The sequence below is a fragment of the Fundulus heteroclitus genome, chromosome 18, assembly GCF_011125445.2.
Source record: "Fundulus heteroclitus isolate FHET01 chromosome 18, MU-UCD_Fhet_4.1, whole genome shotgun sequence".
Taxonomy (NCBI): Eukaryota; Metazoa; Chordata; class Actinopteri; order Cyprinodontiformes; family Fundulidae; genus Fundulus; species Fundulus heteroclitus.
In genome coordinates this window covers 38,781,422-38,803,837 of record NC_046378.1, presented here as the reverse complement: position 1 = coordinate 38,803,837, position 22,416 = coordinate 38,781,422, and the positions used below count along the sequence as shown (strand labels likewise).

The 22,416-nt window shown below is 39.3% G+C and overlaps 1 protein-coding gene across 2 annotated transcripts in view; it reads left to right on the top strand.

Moving 5' to 3' along the window:
• The window catches only part of LOC105918278 (cullin-5), a 40,600-nt gene extending 21,522 nt beyond the window's left edge, over positions 1-19,078 (top strand). For both annotated transcript variants that reach the window (XM_036149539.1, XM_036149538.1), the window contains exons 9-19: positions 75-205; positions 307-414; positions 3,409-3,473; positions 3,554-3,686; positions 3,761-3,892; positions 9,369-9,492; positions 10,978-11,153; positions 12,812-12,973; positions 15,441-15,559; positions 15,706-15,829; positions 17,315-19,078. In XM_036149539.1, coding sequence (XP_036005432.1) covers positions 75-205; positions 307-414; positions 3,409-3,473; positions 3,554-3,686; positions 3,761-3,892; positions 9,369-9,492; positions 10,978-11,153; positions 12,812-12,973; positions 15,441-15,559; positions 15,706-15,829; positions 17,315-17,509 — 1,469 coding nt within the window. In that variant the 3' untranslated portion in view covers positions 17,510-19,078. The remainder of the gene's footprint in view (positions 1-74; positions 206-306; positions 415-3,408; positions 3,474-3,553; positions 3,687-3,760; positions 3,893-9,368; positions 9,493-10,977; positions 11,154-12,811; positions 12,974-15,440; positions 15,560-15,705; positions 15,830-17,314) is intronic.
• The last annotated feature ends 3,338 nt before the right edge of the window (positions 19,079-22,416 follow it).

Below are 22,416 nucleotides of genomic sequence, written 5' to 3'. Positions count from 1 at the left end.
GGCCGAATGGTTGGATTTGACTTCGCCCATCACACTTTGAGTCTGTGTTTTGTTTTTCTCCCCTCCCTGAACAGAGCTACACCTCATGTTTTCACTAATGGACAAGGTTCCCAGTGGGATTGAGCCCATGCTGAAGGACCTAGAAGACCACATCGTTAATGCTGGGCTGGCGGACATGGTGGCTGCCGCTGAGACCATCACTACGGTACGTTTACCAGCTCTGCCGCTTCCTATCGTCACGTCTGTTGTTCTCAGCGGGGTGTAGTGTTCTCCGCCTGCAGCTCATCGTTTTCTCACATGTTGCAGGATTCTGAGAAGTACGTGGAGCAGCTGCTGACGCTGTTCAACCGCTTCAGTAAACTGGTGAAGGAGGCTTTCCAGGATGACCCTCGCTTCCTCACAGCGAGAGATATGGTTTGTTTTTAGTGTGCACACCGAACGACACTGAAGCTCGCACCTTAAAGCTGCTTAGAAAGTTCAATTCAATTAAATTTTATTTATATAGCGCCAATTTATGAAACATGTCATCTTAAGGCACTTTACAAAGTCAAGTTCAATCAGATTATACAGATTGGGTCAGATTATACAGATTGGTCAAAAATGTCCTATATAAGGAAACCAATTGATTGCATCAAAGTCCCGACAAGCAGAATTCACTCCTGGGGAAGCGTAGAGCCACAGGGAGAGTCGTCTGGATTGTACATGGCTTTGCAGCAATCCCTCATACTGAGCAAGCATGAAGCGACAGTGGGAAGAAAAACCACCCATTAACGGGAAGGAGAACCTCCGGCAGAACCGGGCTCAGTATGAACGGTCATCTGCCTCGAGACACAACAAGAGAAACAAAAAAGCACAGAAGCACACATTGATCTAGTAATCTGTTCTACATTAGATGGTAGTAGCGGGTGAGCCGTCTTCTCTGGATGATGTCACAGTTAACAGAACGCCAGACCAGGTGTACCTACTATGAAGAAAAAAGAAAGAGAACAGAAAGTTAAAGCAGAAATGACAACTGTCATTTCAATGCAATGCAAAACTGGAGAGCAGTAGGAGAACTCAGTAGAGTGAGAAAAATAGACCCTGATGTCCTCCAGCTGCCTAAGCCTATAGCAGCATAACTATAGAGGTAGCTCAGGGTAACATGAGCCACTCTAGTTATAAGTTTTGTCAAAAAGGAAAGTTTTAACATTAATCTTAAAAGTAGACGGGGTGTCTGCTTCACGGACCAAAACTGGGAGTTGGTTACACGTGGGAGGAGCCTGATAGCTAAAGGATCTGCCTCCCATTCTACTTTTAGAATGGGAGGCAAAAAAACCTCCTGCCATTATCTGAAGCACACTCTCGTCCTTTAGTGCGATTTGAGATGGAAAGTAGCAGCTAATTAACACAATTTAATTCAGTTTATTTATGTAGTGCCAAAGAAAAACACATGACATCCCTTTTACAGAGCCAGTCACACAGATTGGTTAAAAGGTTGACGTGCGAAACACAACACCATGCAGGGTAGACGTCAGCAATGACCCTAAAAAAAAGCAATTATTGTTGCAGATGAGCTTTGGAAAAACTCAAAAGGTAACTTCCAGACATTTTTTAGGACATCATTCTGCTGTGAGAAAAATTTTTCTATAGTGGAAAACATTTATGACTGCATTCACAGCAGTCGACAAATTCAAGTTCAAGACAGGAAGATTGTAAAGGCACTGAACAAATGTGATTTATTTGGTTGAATATCTCGGAGAGACTCTTATTTTTTGCTCTAAGACTAATATAGCAGCTCAACTTACTGTTGTGTGCCCATAATTGCATCGCATGTTTGGAGAAAAGACCCAGCATACATCACCTCCTGCCATCCGTAAAGTCTAGCGGTGGAGGGGTGATGATGTGGGAATCTTAAATCAGTGAATCAGTCGTGAGCTCCTCTGTATATCTGAGACTTATAGAGTCAAACCTGTCAACTTTCTGCCTTTAATTGGTTTAACATTTTGAGCTTATTTTATCTTTGATTATAGCAGCAGTGCGGAATCCGTTCACTTAAAGGTAGCCTAAACAATTTTATAACCTAAGAGGCAGCATAGTTTTAATATATCCTTTATTAGGCAAGGCAAGTTTATTTATATAACACTTTTTAGTAACAAGATGATTCAAAGTGCTGCACATGAAAAGAAAAGCATTACATTAACAAAGGAATAAGCTGATTAAATCCTTGACTAGACTTGTTTAGTTTCACCGTAAACAGCTTCATCACTAAGATTCAAAGCTTAATTGTTTCTATTTATGCATTAATAAACATGCAGAAAGCATAAAATCACAGTATTTAATTGGTTCTGTTCATAATAAGAAGTAAACTAAGTCAATTCTTGAAGGTTTCTGATCTAAAATAGTTTTATCCAACTTTTCTAAGAGCTACAACTAGAATAAATGGTTTTGTTTCATTGTAATAAAAAGCCAAGTAAATCCATAACTGGACTTCTAAGAAATAAACTAAGTAAATCATTGACTAGACTAGTTTAACTGGAACAAGCTTAATCACTAACATTCAAAGCTTAATTGTTTCTATTCATGCATTAATAAACACACAGAAAGCAGAAAATCACAGTACTTCATTGTTTCTAATAATAATGAGAAATAAACTTGGTAAAACCTTGAAGGTTTGAATGCTGCTTGTTGGGACTTTGAAGCAATCAACTGGTTCCCTTATATAGGAAATTTTTGACCAATCTGTCTAATATGATTGATTTTGACTTTGTAAAGTGCCTTGAGATGACACGTTTCATGAATTGGCGCTATATAAATAAAATTTAATTGAAGGTTTCTGATCTAAAGTAGTTTTATCCAACTTTTCTAACAGCTACAACTAGAATAACTTATTTTGTGTCATTATGAGAATTAGCAAAGTAAATCCTTGACTAGACTTCTTTAGTCTCATTGGAACAAGTTTCATCACTAATTGTTTCTATTCATAATAAGAAATAAATCCTTTGGGGATTTCTGATCTAAAGTAGTTTTGACCAGCTTTTCTAAGAGATACAACTAACTAGACTTCTTTTTGTTTCATTGTAATAAAAATAAGGGCATAAATCCTTAAATCCTTAAAGCTACAACTGAAACTACAGCTAAAATAGGAGGCATGACCATTTATTTCTCCCAAAACTTTTCAAAGTGTGGAAATACTTTAAAACATGCAACTGTCCTCATATTTATCCCTCAGGGTTTGCTACCTTAGTTATTTACCGAGAAGAAAGCAGACATTTGTTTTTGTTTTTCTCACATTTTTCCCCCATTTGGGTCATTTTACCTAAAATACATAAAAATAGCCATTTTAACAAGCTAAACGGATCAACTTTATTTATTTTTTAAACATGCTTGCAGTGCTTCTTTTAATGGTTTTGTCGTTTTCCTCCTTCCAAGGCTTACAAGGCGGTCGTGAACGACGCAACAATCTTCAAGTTGGAGCTGCCTCTGAAACAGAAGGGGTGAGTTTAAAACATTAAAATGCGTCGCTGTCTTTTCAAAGTGTGCGTCATTCTGTGACGGTTTGCCTTCAACCAACCAGTGCGGGTCTGAAGACTCAGCCGGAGTCAAAGTGCCCGGAGCTGCTGGCCAACTACTGCGACATGTTGCTGAGGAAAACTCCCCTCAGCAAGAAACTCACCTCTGAAGAAATCGAGCTCAAGCTCAAAGAAGTGGTGAGCGAGTCTTTCACGTATTTGTTTCCCCGGTTGTAGCGCTGGTTTCCTAATCCCCTGCTGGGTTCCTGCAGCTCTTGGTGTTGAAGTACGTCCAAAACAAAGACGTGTTCATGCGGTACCACAAAGCTCACCTGACCAGGCGGCTGATTCTGGACATTTCAGCCGACAGCGAGATTGAAGAGAACATGGTGGAGTGGCTGAGGGTGAGTCAGACTCTGCTGTTATCTATCCTAACAAAGACTGGGGAGGAATTAAATCACCTTTAAGATGTGGCGGCATTAAAGGTATATAACCACGTTATATGCTTAAAAAATAAAAAAAGACCAAAAACTGTTTGATCATGATAAAATTAGGCTATATACACCAGGCCTCCATCCTGATAATGTTTTGATGGTCCTTTTTGTGGATAAATAACCCCAGCATCAGGCGCGATTAGCAGATATAAACAGATGTGGCGCCATCTAGTGACAGTTCCACAAAACTACCATAATACCGGTATGCTTAATTAATCAGTAATACATAATACCAGACCGAGCCTGAGCCTCTGCAATGCCTCGCCGTAAAGCAGCAGCTCAGCGTGATCAAATACCAACCGTTATTAATTAAATACACCGATCTACAGCAACTTTTAGAGCCTCGTATCAGAACATTTTCTCACGTCAGTCAACTCTGCGTCACATCTGAGCCTCAGCAGGTTTAGCGTCTGTTTCAGTGAACACCAACGTTCAGACTGGATTCCCAGAGACATTCCAGGCTTTTCCTGCTTGGAATCATATATTTTTTGTGCTTTTTTCACTGAATCTTGGACATTTCTGCATTTTTTTATTTTATTTTTTTTTGCCCGGAGATGCTAATAGCCGTTAGCCGCTTCCTTGTTTGATCCCCTGCTACACATGTGCAGTACGTGCTTCTTCTGTTACTAAAAATAAACACGAAAGACTTTATTTACTAAGTAATTGAGCAAAAACGAAGCATAAAACACCAAAATAACAACTAATACGCCAGCAGGATGTGATAATCTTTCATAAAAACTTTGTATGCAACCAGCGTGAGCTACTGACGAATACATTAATAAGAAAAGTCAATAATGTGGCTATGCACCTTTAACACAAGGCAGCAAACTTCTTATTTTCATGAAATCTCCCATCAGGCTGAAGCAGTTGTTGGTTTTCGTGTTAATTTGTCTCTGAATGAGGAACCTGAGGACATTTGTTTACCTCCCAAAGGTTATATCTGTAGATGGTGTTTTTCCCCTGTTGGAAAGTCCTTACTTTATTGTGTTTTAATTGTATTTATGGCTTCTAATCGTTTATGAGACGGGGGAATTTTGTTGTATCAGCGTTTAAGGAGCAGTTTCTGATGTCGGTTTCATCAACAATGCAAGAAGGGAACTAAAAGTAAAGGAAATATTTTTGAAATGAGTGTATTTGTCCTTAATTTGACCAGGTAAATAAGATTATCTGCTATTTGAATGAGTATTTTTACCCCTAAAAAAAGATAATTGGATATCCCGCACTTGAAATAAGATGATGGAGATTAGTCGTTCCTATTTTAAATACAAAAATCTTATTCCACTGGCAGATAGTTTAAACTTGCTGCTCAAATCAACAACAAATGCACTCATTTCAAGAAAGTTTTACTTTTAGTTCTCTTTTTGCAGTGAAGATGTGCTGTAACTCATCCTTCTCTTAACCGACAAATTAATAAGTCAATAAATAAATATAAAAGAAATTAGAGAAATAAAAAGTAATTAGAAAGTGATATGAAATGTATTATATAGAGCAGGGGTCACGAATTAAAAATCAGCGGGGTCCGAATAAAGAAAATCAACAACCAGTAAAGGTCCGGACACATTTGTAATTACAATCCGTTACTTCAAACAGTATTTAACACTGAAATAAAATGTTTATGCATCCACAAAAAATAACATAAAAATAGAACGTTTTTCTATTTTAAAATCCAAAGTGCTTTTTGAAATAGAGAACCACAATCTTTCACAGTTTGGTATATAGACAATTTCCTGATTTTCACATCTTTTATAAAACAACTGAACTTTTTTAATTTCTTTTTTATGGCTTAATGAGACAAGTGAGCTTTAGGCTGCCCTGCAAGGATTTTACACCTGAGTTTGATTGGCAACAAAGCCAACCTCAAGCACATATCAAGGTGCTCCCTGTCACATTCAATATAAACCAATTTTATGATCATACAAGGCCAAACACAACCTTGGAAATGCAGGACACATCACCAACACTATCATGACATAATACATTTTAATTTGACACAGATTGCTTTGCCCGTTATTGTTCACCAATTAATAATTACAGTTTATAAAAAGGCATGATTTAACTTTTTTGAAGTTTAATAAAATGGTTATATTTTAGCCCAGTGACTGGAGACCTGTCCAGGATGAACCCTGTGTCCACGCTCCACTTTAACTTCATAAAAAAAACTCTCTGAGAATTTCCTTTCTCTGGCCTCACCCAGGTAGAACCCGTTCTCCAGTCCATGTTGTAGCTGCAGTTTATTTGTTTTATCTTTTTGATGTAGTTTTCTTAACAATATGTAAGCATCAAAATCCTTGTCATTTTATTTAGTGTCCTGGAGCGCAGCTGCTCATCAGGTGAACACTGTTGCATACTGACTGACAGCAGATGAAGCTCTGCCTTCTTTGCTTCAGAACAGCGCAGCTTTTTCCTAATTGGACCCAGTCAAATGAGGCACATTGTTTCACAGTCCGACTCTTCTTCAAGGGTCATGCTAAATTAGCCTGAGCTAGCGCGTTACTCTTCTTAGTGTTTAAATAAAACATAGTAGCGAATCACGAGGTTGGTCACCGCGTTTATCAGCGAGGGAATAAACGCTGACAGACGACATGGCCACAGGTGGAAATAATTCATTAATTAACTGCCGGAGCAGATTGACGCTTACCGAGGGAAGTTGTTGTCAGCTGCTGAACTTTCTGACTTGCTGGTTTGCATAAATCCAAAGAAAACCTTTGACCACCGCTACTTTCATTCATACCATCTGTGGCCAGTTTAAAATGCTCTCCCAAAGGTTAAAATGATGAACACCGATAAACCTCAGACTGGCAATGTCCGCTTTGGAAAGACCCGCCCTGCTCTCATTCTGATTGGCTAATGTCTCGCCTCTGCCAGGTTTGATTGGTTAAGAGCAGCTTCAGTGCAAAACCTTGAATAAAAAGTCTAGACGGGACTTTTTAAGATCAATTTCCAAATGACGGAAATCCGTCGCAGCGACGGAGAACTTTAACCCCTGAGTTAGACACTGTCGTCGGACAACATGCAGTAATATATAAATGTTTTAAATTAGGTTGGGTCCGGATTAGGTAGCAGCTGGGTCCGGATCCGGACCGCGGTCCGCTAATCCGTGACCTCTGATATAGAGCATGGGTGTCCAATTTTTTCGGTACATGGGCAAAATTGTCAAGCCAAAGAAACTTGAGGGCCAAAAAATTAACACAATGTTTTACCTGCTCTACAAAATATGAACATTTTTAAATAACTTAGTCAGATTTTTTTTTGCATGAAATGGATGTGTAAATTGTTGTAGATCCGAAATAAAAATAGGATTTTGCTCATTTGTTGTATTCATCCAGTTAGCAAATTATTTTGAATAATATAATCTGACAATAATAACCTTTGCTCTATTATGTATAGCAAGAACAGTTCAAGAACAGTAATTGGGTCGGTTGTTCTTAGAAAACACTCGCTGTAATTGGCCAGTTTTAATAATTGAATTCAAAGCAGCTTTTAATGCACCAAAGTCTGCATTTGAGTAATGTAGATGTCATTGGATAGATGTTACTATGTGTTTATTGAAAGATGAATACTTTGTGTTGTACTTAACGTTTTCTATTGTAGAGTTTTAACTTTTCTATAATAGTTTTGCACCCAGAATCAAAACAGGGGCCACTGATGGACCCCGGGCTGCACTTTGAAGCTAATTAATTAAAGAGATAAATACTCAAATTAAATTAAACGTTACAAATTAATAGATGCAATAAATACATGCAAATTACTGCATAATGAGCAGAGTGTCTGAGAAAAGCAGCTATTTTGTCCATCTGATGATGATCTCATGGCAGCGTTGATCTCTTCAGCCTGTTCTGCGTTCCCCTCAGAGCTTCCTCCCATTGCATCAGGGTCTGAAACGCATCCAGAGGACATCTTAATCAGATTTTACAACCGCCTCGTCTGGCCGCTCAGCACACCAGAAGAAATCTGAGCGGTTTAAAATATCACTGTTTTTTAGAAATTATCTTCCTCTACAGGATGGCTGGAGCCGTCTCCTTTTAGTTGCTGTAGTTTGCGACCTTGTTCTTTCCGCTCCCATCCTCACATAATCATATAATTTTTGATACAATTTTTTCTGATACCTCTACCTCTACAACAGAGTCACTTTTTTTTCTGAACTTACAATTGAAAACAAAAAAATGATGAATATATTTTACACAGCCTGCATGGAAATATAGAAAACATGAGGAAAATCTAACGCATTAATTACGATACAAAGAAAAATTTGAAAGCCTAATGTTTTTTTATTTTTTTTTATAAAGCAACTAAAAAGATTTTTATTTTATTTTTTAAAGTGAAGTTTCCTCACAGATACCTGTATCAGGCTTTAAACCGTTAAAACTCTTGGCAGTGCTGAGGATCTGTTCATCCTGACTCTTTAACTCCACTCTTGCTCTTATCGGGCTAATTTTAAAGGATCTTTCTCCTACATGGCATTACCATATTTTTCGGACTACAAGGTGCACTTAAAATTCTTAAATCTTTTAAAAAATTGCTGGTGCCCCTTATCTATGATCATCGTTGTGCTTAATGACTGATTTTATGTGGCACAATGTGCTCATAAATCTGTTAATGTGTAAATACGGTACACTGTGTCACTACCTGATAGGACCCCTGAGCTGTCTACCAGACTGCCTGACTGTAATGTCTAAACTAGAAGTGCATTCATGTAAGGCAGTCTGGAGTACGCGCTAGCCACAATAAACCTAGGAAGTTAATTCAATATAAAAGTTTATTTTGGCCTTATATTAGAAACAGGGCAGTATAGTCCAGCTACTCTGTCCTCCCCACAGAGACAGATAGAGAGCTGTGGACGTGAAGGAGTGATATTACACACTTGGGGAGAATATTTAATGCACCTTTTATAATTTGGTGCGCCTTATGGTCTGAAAAATACGGTACTTTGGAAGATGTGTCACCACTAAAATGTTTTACAGTAACAGGGATGCGGTAAGGACCTTATGGGCAGTTACCCAGGGCTGCACAGATAGAGGGGGCGCGCATGCATCCTGTTCCTAAAAAGACAACGCAGCTGTCATTTGCGCCCTTGTGGATATCGTTAACGTGTGTGTAGGCACCTCCTGCATGCTGCTGAGACTAGAGAGAGAGCAGGCTCTGGTTGGTGTGGATCAAACTGAGCTCACTTTAAAGGTGTGAGTTAGCTTGCAAAAACTGAATAAATTATGTTTACACAAACTGCGCTGCAGCAGAGTTAGACACCTTTAGCTAAAAGTCCCTAAAGTAAATGAATTATACTGTAATTAATTTTCTTAACCTTCTTTTGTGTTATTTTTTGTTGTTGTTCCATGTTTGTTTGAATGTTTTCTTTTTTGCTTTTTTTTGTATGATTATGTGTTTGTAGGAAGTAGGAATGCCTGCTGATTATGTGAACAAACTGGCCAGGATGTTTCAGGACATCAAGGTCTCAGAGGACCTCAATCAGGTCTTCAAGGAGATGCATAAACACAACAAGCTGGCTCTACCAGGTACAACGCTGACAAACACAAACCAGGCTGCCCCTTCCTCTCACAAACAAAACCATCCATCCTGCAGAACAAAAAAACAAAAAAACAGACTATAAGCATGGATGCTTTTTATGGGTTTTGGCTGCTAGTGCCGTGAGGATTTGGACTAGGTTTGAAATATTATCATATCTGGCATTTGTTTGATTTGAAATTGTCACGTTTGCTTGGGTTTTTGTGCAGAAATATTAATGCTATCATCACCAGCTGACTTTTACATCTGTTACTTCAACCCTTTCTCTTCTTGGAGTTCACTGGCAGCTCCTAAAGACATTTTATGACTCTCTGTTGGGGCATTTTCTTTAGCAGTGGTTCCCTACCCTGGTCCTCAGGGACTCCCTGTCCTGTCTTTGTCCAGCTCACCTGAGTCAAATGATGACAGACAGAAGGGCTCTGACAAAAATAACATCCAATTCAATTGAATTTTATTTATATAGCACCAATTCATGAAACATGTCATCTCAAGGCTCTTTACAAAGTCAAGTTTAATCATATTATACAGATTTGGCCAGATTATACAGATTGGTCAGATTATTTCCTATATAAAGGGAACCAGTTGATTGCATCAAGTCTCTCCAAGCAGCATTCACTCCTCCTGAAAGAGCGTAGAGCCACAGTGGACAGTCGTCTGCATTGTTAGTGGCTTTGCAGCAATTCCTCATACTGAGCATGCATGAAGCGACAGTGGAGAGGAAAACTCCCCTTTAACAGGGAGGAGAACCTCCAGCAGAACCAGAACCAGGCTCAGTGTGAACGCTCATCTGCCTCCACCCACTGGGGCTTAGAGAAGACAGAGCAGAGACACAGAAAGCACAGAAGCTCACATTGACCCAGGAGTACTTTCCATGTTAGATGGTAATAGAGGATGATCTGCCTCCCCTGCATGATGTCACAGCTAACAGAACACCAGACCAGGTGTACCTTCTATAAAGAGAAAAAAAATCCTTTCTCCAGGGATAATGTCACCTCCCACATGTGCATATAGCTGCTGCTCCCTCAGTGACAGGCGGCTGCATCCTGGGTGCACAACGGGGCGTTGATCACAGATCCTTCCACCCCTTTTAACCATCACTGCTCCCAACAAAAATCATTAAGTTGTTTACATCCTTGCTGTTTTTGCTTTTTTTTTTTTTCCATTTGTTAAAGTTTTTCTGTGGCTGTTTTCTTAATGACACGTCCATTTTGCACACATCCGGGTCAGTTACATTTAATTTAATCTTCGTACGCCATTTTTAATAACTTTTACAGCATTATTTCCCCTTACTCGCTGCTGATACAGCCGAATTTCCCCCACTGTGGAACAATAATTACTCTAATCCAACATATTTATCAGCAGTAATCTATTTCAGACCAATCAGCTCATATTTGGTGAAGAAGCTCCAGTGTCGTATTTCTGAACTGTTTGGAAGGCCCTGCTGAGGCTCTTCCCTGATGTTTTTCCTCGTGCAGCGGACAGCGTGAACATTAAGATCCTGAATGCCGGGGCTTGGTCGCGGAGCAGCGAAAAGGTTTTTGTCTCCCTGCCGACGGAGCTGGAGGATCTCATCCCTGAGGTGGAGGACTTCTACAAGAGGAATCACAGCGGCCGTAAGCTCCACTGGCATCACCTCATGTCCAACGGCATTGTGAGTAGATCAAATCAGCCTAAAGAAGCCACTAAATTCCTGTTTAATTGCGTTTTTATCCAAAGGAAAAGATTATTTTTAATTCTGCGATTTCTTTTCCTTTTCAGTCTGTCATGCATTTGTTTTTTTTAACTAAAAGCTTTTATTTTTTAAAGTCGAACTCTTGATTCTTCCCATCCTCACATTTTTGCCTAATTATTTTTACATATTAACAGAAAAGTTTAGACCTTAACTATCCCAGGACAGTTCTTATCATAAATACAGACGCTGAGCAAAGGCTCATTTTACTCTCTGATGTCTTTAACTAATGGAGGGGATTAAATCTCAGCTTTCTGGAAGATCTTTCAGGGTTTTTGGAAACCAGCTCATGTCAGACTCAGAACACCTGCTATGTGGGGCAGGCCTGGGCGATAAATTTAAATAAATTAAAATTTTATCACCATATATTGTAATACTGCTGGCATTTTACCTTTTACGTTTATATTTTAAGAATAATTTTTAAATTAATGTGTTTCACTTTTACACTTTTACATTTTCACTTTCTGGTCTAGAACCACCACTGACTGTTATAACGATAAAATACTATTACCAGCTTCTTGTAGTCTTTTTAGGTTACTTTGTGGCTGTGAATTCATGTCAATTATGGCCCCATAATTACAAATACTGTTCTTAAAAAACAATAATAATGTGACATATATTAAAACAAAACTCAAAATATGTTTTTAAATGTGATTTTTATCACTAAACGGCACACAGTAAAGACATTTATTTATAATATTTGAATTTCTTGACATTCATTGATTGCTCTGAAGAAACCCAACAGGGGAGAAAATGGCTAAAACAACATTCCTGACAATAATGGCAGTTTTGGGGGGTTTTCAGACATTACTATTTATTTGTTGTCAAGATAAACCCAAATTCTTATGATAAGAAATTATTCACGATGATAATAAGATACAATAAAGGCCCAGCCCTAATGTCGGGTACCACAGGGCTCTGTCCTGGGACTTGTTCTCTTTCTTTTATATATTTTCCCAGATAAGTTCTCTGATGTGTCGTATCATTTCTATGCTGATGATATTCAGCTCTCTTGTTCTTTTAAGCCAAGGGAATATTTAAAGTTTTGCTGCTTGATAAACTGTGTTAATGATATTAAACTGTGGCTCTGTAACAACTACTTGCAGGTGAACTCTGATAAAATGGAAACTCTAATTATTGCCCCTGAGAACCAAATAACTCAAACTAATCAATTTCCGGATGTATTGACCAGAAACCTTGGCATAATTTTTTATTCTGCCATGATCACCAGAGAGTCATGGATTGATCAAAAACGGCTTCTTTCAGCTAAGAAATATTTCTAAGCTTCGGACTTTGGTGTCAAAAGATGAATTGGAATTATTCCTGCTTTCATTTAATCTCGTCTTGATTATTGTGAAAAAGAAAGATCTTGGCGTTATGCGGTTAGTGCAAGATGCTGCTACAGGTGGTTGTTTTTATTGTGAAGCACTTTGTGGTTGTTATCCTGTGTAATGTGTTTATATGTAAATAAATGTTACTTACTCATGAATCTGAGCAGCAAAAATCTTGCTGCATAGATTCACAGTCGCTCAGATTTCACGGGTTTGCTCCCATCGTCGTCTGTTCTCCCGTCTCCTCAGATCACCTTCAAAAACGAGGTGGGCCAGTACGACCTGGAGGTGACGACGTTCCAGCTCGCCGTGCTGTTCGCCTGGAACCAGCGGCCCAGGGAGAAAATCAGCTTCGAGAACCTCAAACTGGCCACGGAGCTGCCAGACGCCGAGTTGAGGCGGACGCTTTGGGTCAGAGCTTTAGCTTCTGTGTTTCTTTTTAGTCTGCCTGTCGCCAAACTGTGACCAAACTGCATTTTTAAGAAGGGTGGACACTCACGGTTCACTCCAGAACCTCACCGGGGGGTGGAGCAGCGTTTTGTTTTTAAGCATCTGTGAAGATTTCCATGTTAGCTCACTGAAAACTTAGCCTCGTGAGACCATCCTGATCTCGCGAGCTTTCAAGGTTTCACTCGCAGATCAGTCTGGCTGCTTTCCATTAAAGAAAATTTGGAGCTGTTCACCAAACGAACGTCCAATCAGCGTTGGCTTTGAGGCGGGTTGAGGTGTGACGCAACGAGAAGATCGACAGTTCAGTCTAAAGAACATGGCGGCTTCAGCCGATGAAACTAGCGTTAGCGTGGCTATCGAGCAAGTTTTATCGGAATTACAGAGTATTTCTTTGCTGAGCTAACGAGCCTTTACCTGCAGCAGCAAGAGTAGCTTGGCTTGTGATTGTGTTTTCGTCGTCGCTCGTAACAGAGCGACGACGAATCTGATTGGTTCATTTGGCCCGTCTATCACCAACACAGGCCAATCAGCTAACCAGTATTTTCGCCCCTTCCCAAAATCACTTCAACGGAAGGTTTCCAGATGGATATGCGGAGCAAATCTATCTGACAGTCAGGTTAATAAAAACAGGGGCTGTTGCTGAATCTGATCATTGAAGGAAACTCTTCTGATGTACAAGTCAAAAAAAAAAAAATCTGAGGCTACGATCTAGAACCGATTTTCTTCCATTCGGATGAGGAAAATACAATTTTAATTTTGGGCTTCAGATTATTTAGATTATCTTGTTCAGCAGTGATGGTGCGATGGAGCAGGAGACTGACGGACTGGGCTGCATCTGCAGTAATGCAGAAAGAGCCGAGGCAAAATGCAAAGATCTCGATTTACCGGTCCGTCTACGTTCTGTCCCCCCCCCCCCCCTCTGGTCGTGAGGTCTGGATCAGGACCGAAGCACAAAATCCTGGATTTAAGCGACCAAAATGAGCTTCCTCCTGAGGGTGGCCAGTAGCTACGTTTACATGGACAAAAGTAATCAGAATAATGGGCCGATCAGAGTAAAGAAGCGTTGTGTAAACCAGCCAATCAGAATATGGTGAACAGATTAAGGTCAGTCAGAATGAAATGGTAATCTGGTTTATGTCGATTGATAATCTGACAAACGTTCATATAAATGCTTGTCATGATTAAGTTATTCCAAATGTGGCAAACTGACTCGAGTGTGCATGTGCGCCCGACGTAAACGTGACGCATTTCCACGCTATTGAGAGGCGGAAATGCATTGGGAAGCAAAAACTACAATTTTTTTTTTTGTTGTTTAGCAAAGATGAAAGTTCTTCTTCTGTGTTTTTTCTTTTTTTTTTTTTTTCCTTTGGGGGAGTTTGATAACTACTCATGTCAGAGAGGTTCTACTCTGAATAAAGCCAGGCATATGTAAAATAAGGCAGGACGGTAATTCAATAACTATATATATATATATATATATATATATATATATATATATATATATATATATATATATATATATATATATATATATAATCTCGATTTATAGACTCATATCGATGGTAGAAAAATCCTGCCGACCAATCACGACGCAGACCCAGTAACCAAGCTCCGCCCCCTTCAAAGAGTTCAGAGAGCTCACGTTCTTTTTAATTATTTTTTAAACTTGCAGTTTTGGCAAAAAGTTGGTTGAATAAAGTGTTGAGTTTGAATTCAGAGTTTGCAACAGCATAAAGTAGTCAGGGCTGCACTTAAGATATATGCTTTGATTTTGTTGATAATTATCCATATCGATCAATATGATTTTTATTTTATATAGAATGCTTTTATTTCTATATCGTCCAGCCCTAATATAAACGCACATTATGATCGGATTAATTGATTGTTTGCCCTTGTCGGTACAATTTAATCTGACTATATTTTAATCCCATCGTGAAAATCTGTGCATGTAAACAAAGCTACTGTGTGGATTAGAGCAACTCCTCTGTAGTAATTTTTTTAAATAAGAAGTTTTTCCCCCTAACAAAAAGAAACTTGGTCAAATAAACGAATAATAGCCTCAGGATTAATATGACTTCACACTCATGAACAGCAGAGGTAAATATCTGAATGAAACTGCATAAAAAAGCTCATTGTGAGAGATTCTTGCGTCATGCAGGAATATTAATGCGTTATAAATTCGACACAGGAAGTTTATCCGATTATGATTAAACAATTCGTGTTCAATGGCGCAAAAGCATTTTCTCAACATATTAAAATATGGCTTAAAATACATTATAAGATAAGATAAGATAGTCTTTATTGATCTCACAATGGAGAAATTCACTCTTTTTTTTTTTTTTTTTTTTTTTTTTTTTTTTTTTTTAATGTTATGTTTTGTATTTTAAAGGCTAAATCGTTGTTGTTTTTTCTCCCTCTCTCTTTACAGTCTCTGGTTGCTTTTCCTAAACTGAAGAAGCAAGTCCTGTCGTATGACCCCTCAGTTAGCTCGCCCAAAGACTTTACCGATGGCACACTCTTCTACGTCAACCAGGAGTTCTCCCTCATGTATGTTGGGTCACCTGAAAAGAAAACGTCTTCCTTTATTTTATTATAAGCTGTCCAGCATGAAGACATAAATGTCCCTCCTTTTACAGACGATCTTCTAACCTGTGCTGTTTTTTTTTTTTTGGGTGTCCTGTTTGTTTTTTCAGCAAAAACTCCAAAGTTCAGAAGAGGGGAAAGATCAACTTAATTGGTCGGCTCCAGCTGACGACGGAGCGAATGAGAGAGGAGGAGAACGAGGGAATCGTTCAGCTCCGAATACTCAGAACTCAGGTACGTCGCAGAGTTATGCTGCTGTTCTCTGAGCCAGAACAGGGGAATGGGTCAGGTTTTTTTTTTTTTTTTAAGGTTAGTGGTCCCAGGAATGTCAGAGGCTCCAAGGGAAACAACCGGGAGAGTGTTAAACTTAAAGCGACCGCCTCTAATGTGTCAAACTCAAGGCCCACGGGCCGAATACGGCTCATCAGGGCAATTTCTCCAGCCATCAAGAGCCAAAAAAGGTGTATCATGTCATAAAGTAGAGGCATATATCCTTTTGAATTGTATAAAGTGGGTAAAACTTTTAACTGTAGTAACATCATCCTGCCACTAGGTGTCAGTTTCCCCACAACACATTAAAATAACCCAGAAATGTCCAAAAAGAGAGAAAGTGATGCAGAATCACTGAGCTATATAATACACTGGAGTGCTGATTTTGCCGAAAAACTGAAGTCACTGGCCGCCATCTTGCTACTCCCTACTCTCACAGAATCCCACAGGATTTGGTTGCAACAACAAGCAGTTTTCTGGCTGAGTGAAAACGTTTCACAGGTAATTCTACAGTCAGTGGATGTACTAACACTATCAACTACTAGGAAATTAGCTGCTGAAATATTTTACATGTTATTCATATCAAATATACATATATGTATATATACATATGTGTATATGTATATATGTATATATGTATACATATATGTAAATATGTTTTTGTATATTGTTATTTTTATATTTATAAATGTTATATATGTATATTTGAATTAATAAAATGCAAAATATTTCAGCACATGACTTTCTTAGTACTTGATAGTTTTTAGAACATAACATAAAAGTATATGACATTTGACATTTTAAAAGTTTTAAACAAATAACTTTGTTTGATGCACCTTCATCGCAAAATTCACTCGGGTTGGACGGAGAGCGTCTGTCAACATCAGTTTTCAAGTCCTGCCACAGATCGTCAGGTAGAGTTTGCTCTGGACTTTGACTAGGCCGCTCTAATCGTAGCTCCTGCTGTAGGTTGAGCACCTGGTGCTTCAGGAAGGTCTCAAGTCTTTCACAGCTCTGCAAAGGGGACTTCTTATGTTTGTTTGTTTTTTTTAAACAAAATTCTTCTTATTGCAGCTCTTCTATAATATTCAGATTTGTGGATTCTACAAATAATACTGTCTTGTAAAGCTACAGATGGATTGGTCTGGGTTCCTCTGTCTTCTTGATGCTTTTTATTCTGAGGCCTTCACTGAACAGCAGGATTTATATTTCCGTTACCCGGATGGACTCTGAAGGCAATTGGTTGCACTATATTATATTTAGGGATATCAGAGTAAAAAGATGCTGCATACAAGTACATGCCAATCCCAACATCCGGATAAAACAAATAATGTTTATAGTTTCAAACCCTGGGTAGTTCTGCAGGACACCTTAGGTTCGAGCATTTTGACCGTTGTCTCTATGTTTCTTAGTCAGTTAAGTTTTAATGCATCTGCATTTTGTGTCTAGGAGGCTATCATCCAAATCATGAAGATGAGGAAGCGCATCAGCAACGCTCAGCTGCAGACGGAGCTGGTGGAGATCCTGAAAAACATGTTTCTGCCTCAGAAGAAGATGATAAAGGAGCAGATCGAGTGGCTCATCGAACACAAATATATAAAGCGGGACGAATCGGACATCAACACCTTCATCTACATGGCCTAGGCTCTAAGGGGAAGGAGTGCATTTCCGCTGTTTTTCTTTTGCCGCCGGCCTGCCGCGGGCGCTTTATGATCCTGACGAGGCGTAAAATAGACGTGTCTGAAATGAGCGAGAGGCCTGAAGACGGACGAGGGAGGGCGAGGGGACGAGGCTGAGCCTTTTCAACAAAAGTGTGGATGTTTCTTTTCTGTTTGCGTGACGCCAGCGTGTTATCGGCGTGTCATTTAAAGATGTAGCGTTGAGTCATCGGGCCGTCTCTGTCTCTGCTGCCCTCTAGTGTCCGACCCGAGGAGACGCCAGGCAGCGTGGGGGCCCCCTGTGCCAGCAGATGAGAAGAAAAACTAAATAGTTACACACTAAAGTTAAATACTTCCTGCCTTACTTTCCTCAGCCGCGAACTGCGGAAAAGACGGGGGGTGAAGCGTGCGGCGGCGGGAGGACAAATATAACAAGCTGGTGTCAGTTTATTGCTTTCTCTTGACGCCTCAGCTGCCATCTTTGAGGTGTGGGGGGGGGGGGGGGTCTTCTTGCAACCCCTCCCGTTCGCTATTGCTCTAGTTGAACGCAAAAAAAAAATTGCAATTAAAAGTTGCCAACGTGGAGGAGCGGCGGCGGCGAAGGACTAGTTCAGAGTACCGAGGAGTATTTTTGCCAAATTGTGTGTGTGTGTGTGGGGGTGTTGCGTGTGTCCGGGTGCATGACGTGCATCTATTCTTTTTACATGTGTGTAATCTGTATGTGCACTTTTAACAGCATGCTGCTCTATGATTTATATTTTATTTTATGTTCCCGTACGCGGAAAATCTATCACACTTTGTGATTGTGTGCGAGATGGTGGAGAACCGAGGATGTGCCACCGTTATAAAGTCTATATTTTGATTTTTTTTCTCACCATGCCCTGTGATTGCAGTTTAAAACAGTTTAAATTTTTTTTTGTCTTTGCTGAAGGGTTAGCACACTGCGGGTTATGTATGTGGTGTGTAAGAACTCATGCTCTGGACATTATGAAATTAAATACCAAGGCGGACAAAGTGAAATTAATGACCAGGTTACTTTTTTCTTGTGTCATGACTATGAGCGGGAAAGAAAACTGTCATTTCTGGTCCATAAATAAGCCGATAGGTGCAACAAGACATAGATGAAGTCCAAGCTCTCCATCCGTTTGGACACAGTCATGAGGAAAAAGAAAGTACATCCTTGTCCAGCGCTACAGTTTTACATACTGGGACTGTCAAAGCTCTAAAATCACCTAAATCTAACATCAAGTTGCAAAAACAGATTGAAGATATATTGTTTTTTTTTTTTTTTTGGTATGCTTTTTTTCTCTCTCTCTCAAAGATGAAACCAATATTTAAAAAAAAAACAAAGTTAGCAAGTACATCCTTACTGCTCCCACAGGAAAATGAGGAAAATAGCATCTTGGTGCTGATAAACCAAATGTTTTGGTTTACCACCACCAGATGTCGCTGTGGAGCTCTATGGTTACAATAATCAGTGGGACTTCATCGTTCTTTATAGAACAATATTGTAAAATAGACAGATTCCCTCACCAATAAAATTCTGGTATAAACATGTGTGTCTATGTATCTAAGCTCAGTAGCTAAATCCTCCTCAGGCCTCTTGATATTGGAGCTGCACCAACATGAACATCTGAAATCGCAGTGAGCATGCCCAGTACACTCTCAGTAGACAGCCATGGGGCACAGATACTACGGCCTAGGGCTGGACGATATAGAATAAAAGCATATTGATAAAATAGAAATCATATTGATCGATATCGACAATTATCAAAACAATTCAAAATATACATTTTAAGTGCAGTCCTGGCCATTTTATGCTGTTGCTTAATGACCTATTCAGGGTTCCCACGGGTCCTTGAAATCCTTGGAAGTTTGTGAATCTGAAAAAATAAATTCAAGGTCCTTGAAAGTCCTTGAATTTTTTTGTGGGGTTGAAAGTTCACACGGATGACGACTCGTGTGTCATTATTTTACTAACACACGATCTTTTAAAATTATGTTTATTCTGCAGACTTTTAATTTGCAAACGTACATTCGCTCTTCTTCGTTAGTTGGTAGGCTATGGTTTAGGCCTACGTGCGTCCAATAGGTTACATTCACGCAGTGTTGCCAACTCAGCAACTTTGTCGCTATATTCAGCGACTTTTCAGAGTCAAAGTCAAAAACTAGCTTAATCAAAGATGAAAGTAAGTGAAACAAATTGATATAATTCTGAACATCTCAATGCTGCACTTTTTTTCAGTATGGCATAGCCATGTACTGTGGATATAAATGTAGGCTATGAATATGATCAATATCAATGTAGGCTATAAATTATGTCCACTTTCTTGCATTGCTTCTGACCCAACAACTTCTATGCCGTTTAGTCTTTTATTGAATTTGCATTGTATTAAAATATGATAACCTATTCAGCGGTCACAGTAGGTAAATGCCGTCACGTGTGGTCCTTGAATTTGAGGAAATTGGTCCTGGAAAGTCATTGAAAGGTCCTTGAATTTTATGTTCACCAAGGTGTGGGAACCCTGCCTATTTTTAAATAAATGGATTCAAACAACCCTTTATTCAACCAACTTTATACAAAAACTGTAAATGTTTAAAAAAGGAAAAAGCACACGTGCTCTCTGAAGTCTTTGAAGGCTAATGGAGCTTTCCTGGGTGTGTGATTGGTTGGGAGGATGTAATGACCTACATGATAGGCTAGAGTGCACTGTTATTTTATTCAACTTTTTATTGACCCCTGTTTTTCATATTGAACCATACGTCTATCGATCGATATATATCGTTATTGAATTATTGTCCAGCCCTACTACGGCCCCAAGCTCTGATCGTCCAATCAAAATGCTGGAATTGCACACGTTACGTTTACGTTCTGCTGGATATTGTGCGACCATCTAGTGTTGGTTGTCCTTGCTGGCTCATTGAGGGATTGATGTGAATGTTTTCTGTTCAATAAATTAACATTATTAGTGAGCCTTTTATTTGTAATTTTATGTATTCAAATTAAATTACATTTATCTTATATAAAATTACATTTCTAGTGTGTTGGTTTATGCTAATTTATCTGTTTCATTTAAAGTGAATCAGTCAGGTTGTATATATCATAAAAACTTAGTTGCTGCTGATAGGTGATGAATTTTTGTGCCCCACTTATCCTGCCAGAGACGTCACTCTGTGTGTGTGTGTGTGTGTGTGTGTGCGTGTGTGTGTGTGTGTATGTATGTATGTGTGCATATATATATATATATATATATATATATATATATATACACACACACATTCATTCATATATTTCAAGTGTTTGTTTCTTTGTAGTTTTCAGAAACCCAACATTCCGTTTCTGAGGAAATTTTAATTTTGGCTAAATTTTCTGACTCTATTAGCCATTATTGAACAGTGATTTAACAGGATAGAGAGAAGCCGAGGACGTGCAGCGAATCGCCCGAGACCAGGAATCGAACCCAGGACGACTTCAATCGAGGACTGTAGCCTCTACAGGCGGTACGCCCGCTCAACCGACTGAGACACCAGCACAAATTAAACGATTTCTAACATAAATGTGTGATCCTCCTGAAATCTATGCTCGTGCTATGCAATATATTAATGCAATACTGGGTTGGGGCTCCTTTTGCATGAGTTACTTCGTTAATGCGGCGTGTCATGGCAGTGATCAGCCTGTGGCACTAAGGAGCAGTTCCCTGAACTAGCTTTTGGTACCTTTGCCATTGTGGGCCAATACCAAGTCCTGCTGAAAAATGAAATAAGCATCTCAATAGTTCAGTTAAATTTTATTTATATAGCACCAATTCACAACACAGGTTGTCTCAAGGCACTTTCCAAAGTCAGACTCCATCAGATCCTCCAGGTTGGTGAGAAAGTTTCCTCTCTAAGGAAACCCAGCAGGTTGCATCAAAGTCTCTCCAAGCAGCATTCACTCCTCCTGAAAGAGCGTAGAGCCACAGTGGACAGTCGTCTGCATTGTTGATGGCTTTGCAGCAATCCCTCATACTGAGCATGCATGAAGCGACAGTGGAGAGGAAAACTCCCCTTTAACAGGGAGGAGAACCTCCAGCAGAACCAGAACCAGGCTCAGTGTGAACACTCATCTGCCTCCACCCACTGGGGCTTAGAGAAGACAGAGCAGAGACACAGAAAGCACAGAAGCTCACATTGACCCAGGAGTACTTTCTATGGTAGAGAAGACAGAGCAGAGACACAGAAAGCACAGAAGCTCACATTGACCCAGGAGTACTTTCTATGGTAGAGAAGACAGAGCAGAGACACAGAAAGCACAGAAGCACACATTGACCCAGGAGTACTTTCTATGTTAGAGAAGACAGAGCAGAGACACAGAAAGCACAGAAGCACACATTGACCCAGGAGTACTTTCTATGTTAGATGGTAATATGTCTTCCCTGGATGATGTCACAGCTAACAGAACGCCAGACCAGGTATACCTAACATGAAGAGAAAAATTACAGAAAAAAAAAGTTCAGAGAGGAAATAATTCACCCATCATCAGAACAACAAGGAAAACTTTCCACATTTCAATGAGTTAGGTGAAGCTTTGGACCAGTATCTATATGGAGCTGCAGCAGCATCTAACCATTAAACAGTTAAATGATGGTATAAAAGGTGGATATCTGTTGCGTATATGTAAATCTAAAATATATATTATTTGTAAATATTTAAATAATATAGAAAGGAAATATGCTGTAAAATTTGTTGCACACTATTAAGAAATTTCTTTGTGTAACCGGTAACAAATCAGTGTAAAGGTGTGTGGTAAAGGGGTGGGTTGCTATAAGTTCATATTTCTCCTCTCCCCTTGATTAAATACATAAATTTTGTGAAATAGCAACATTTCTTTCCTTATTGTGTCCTTTTTTCTTT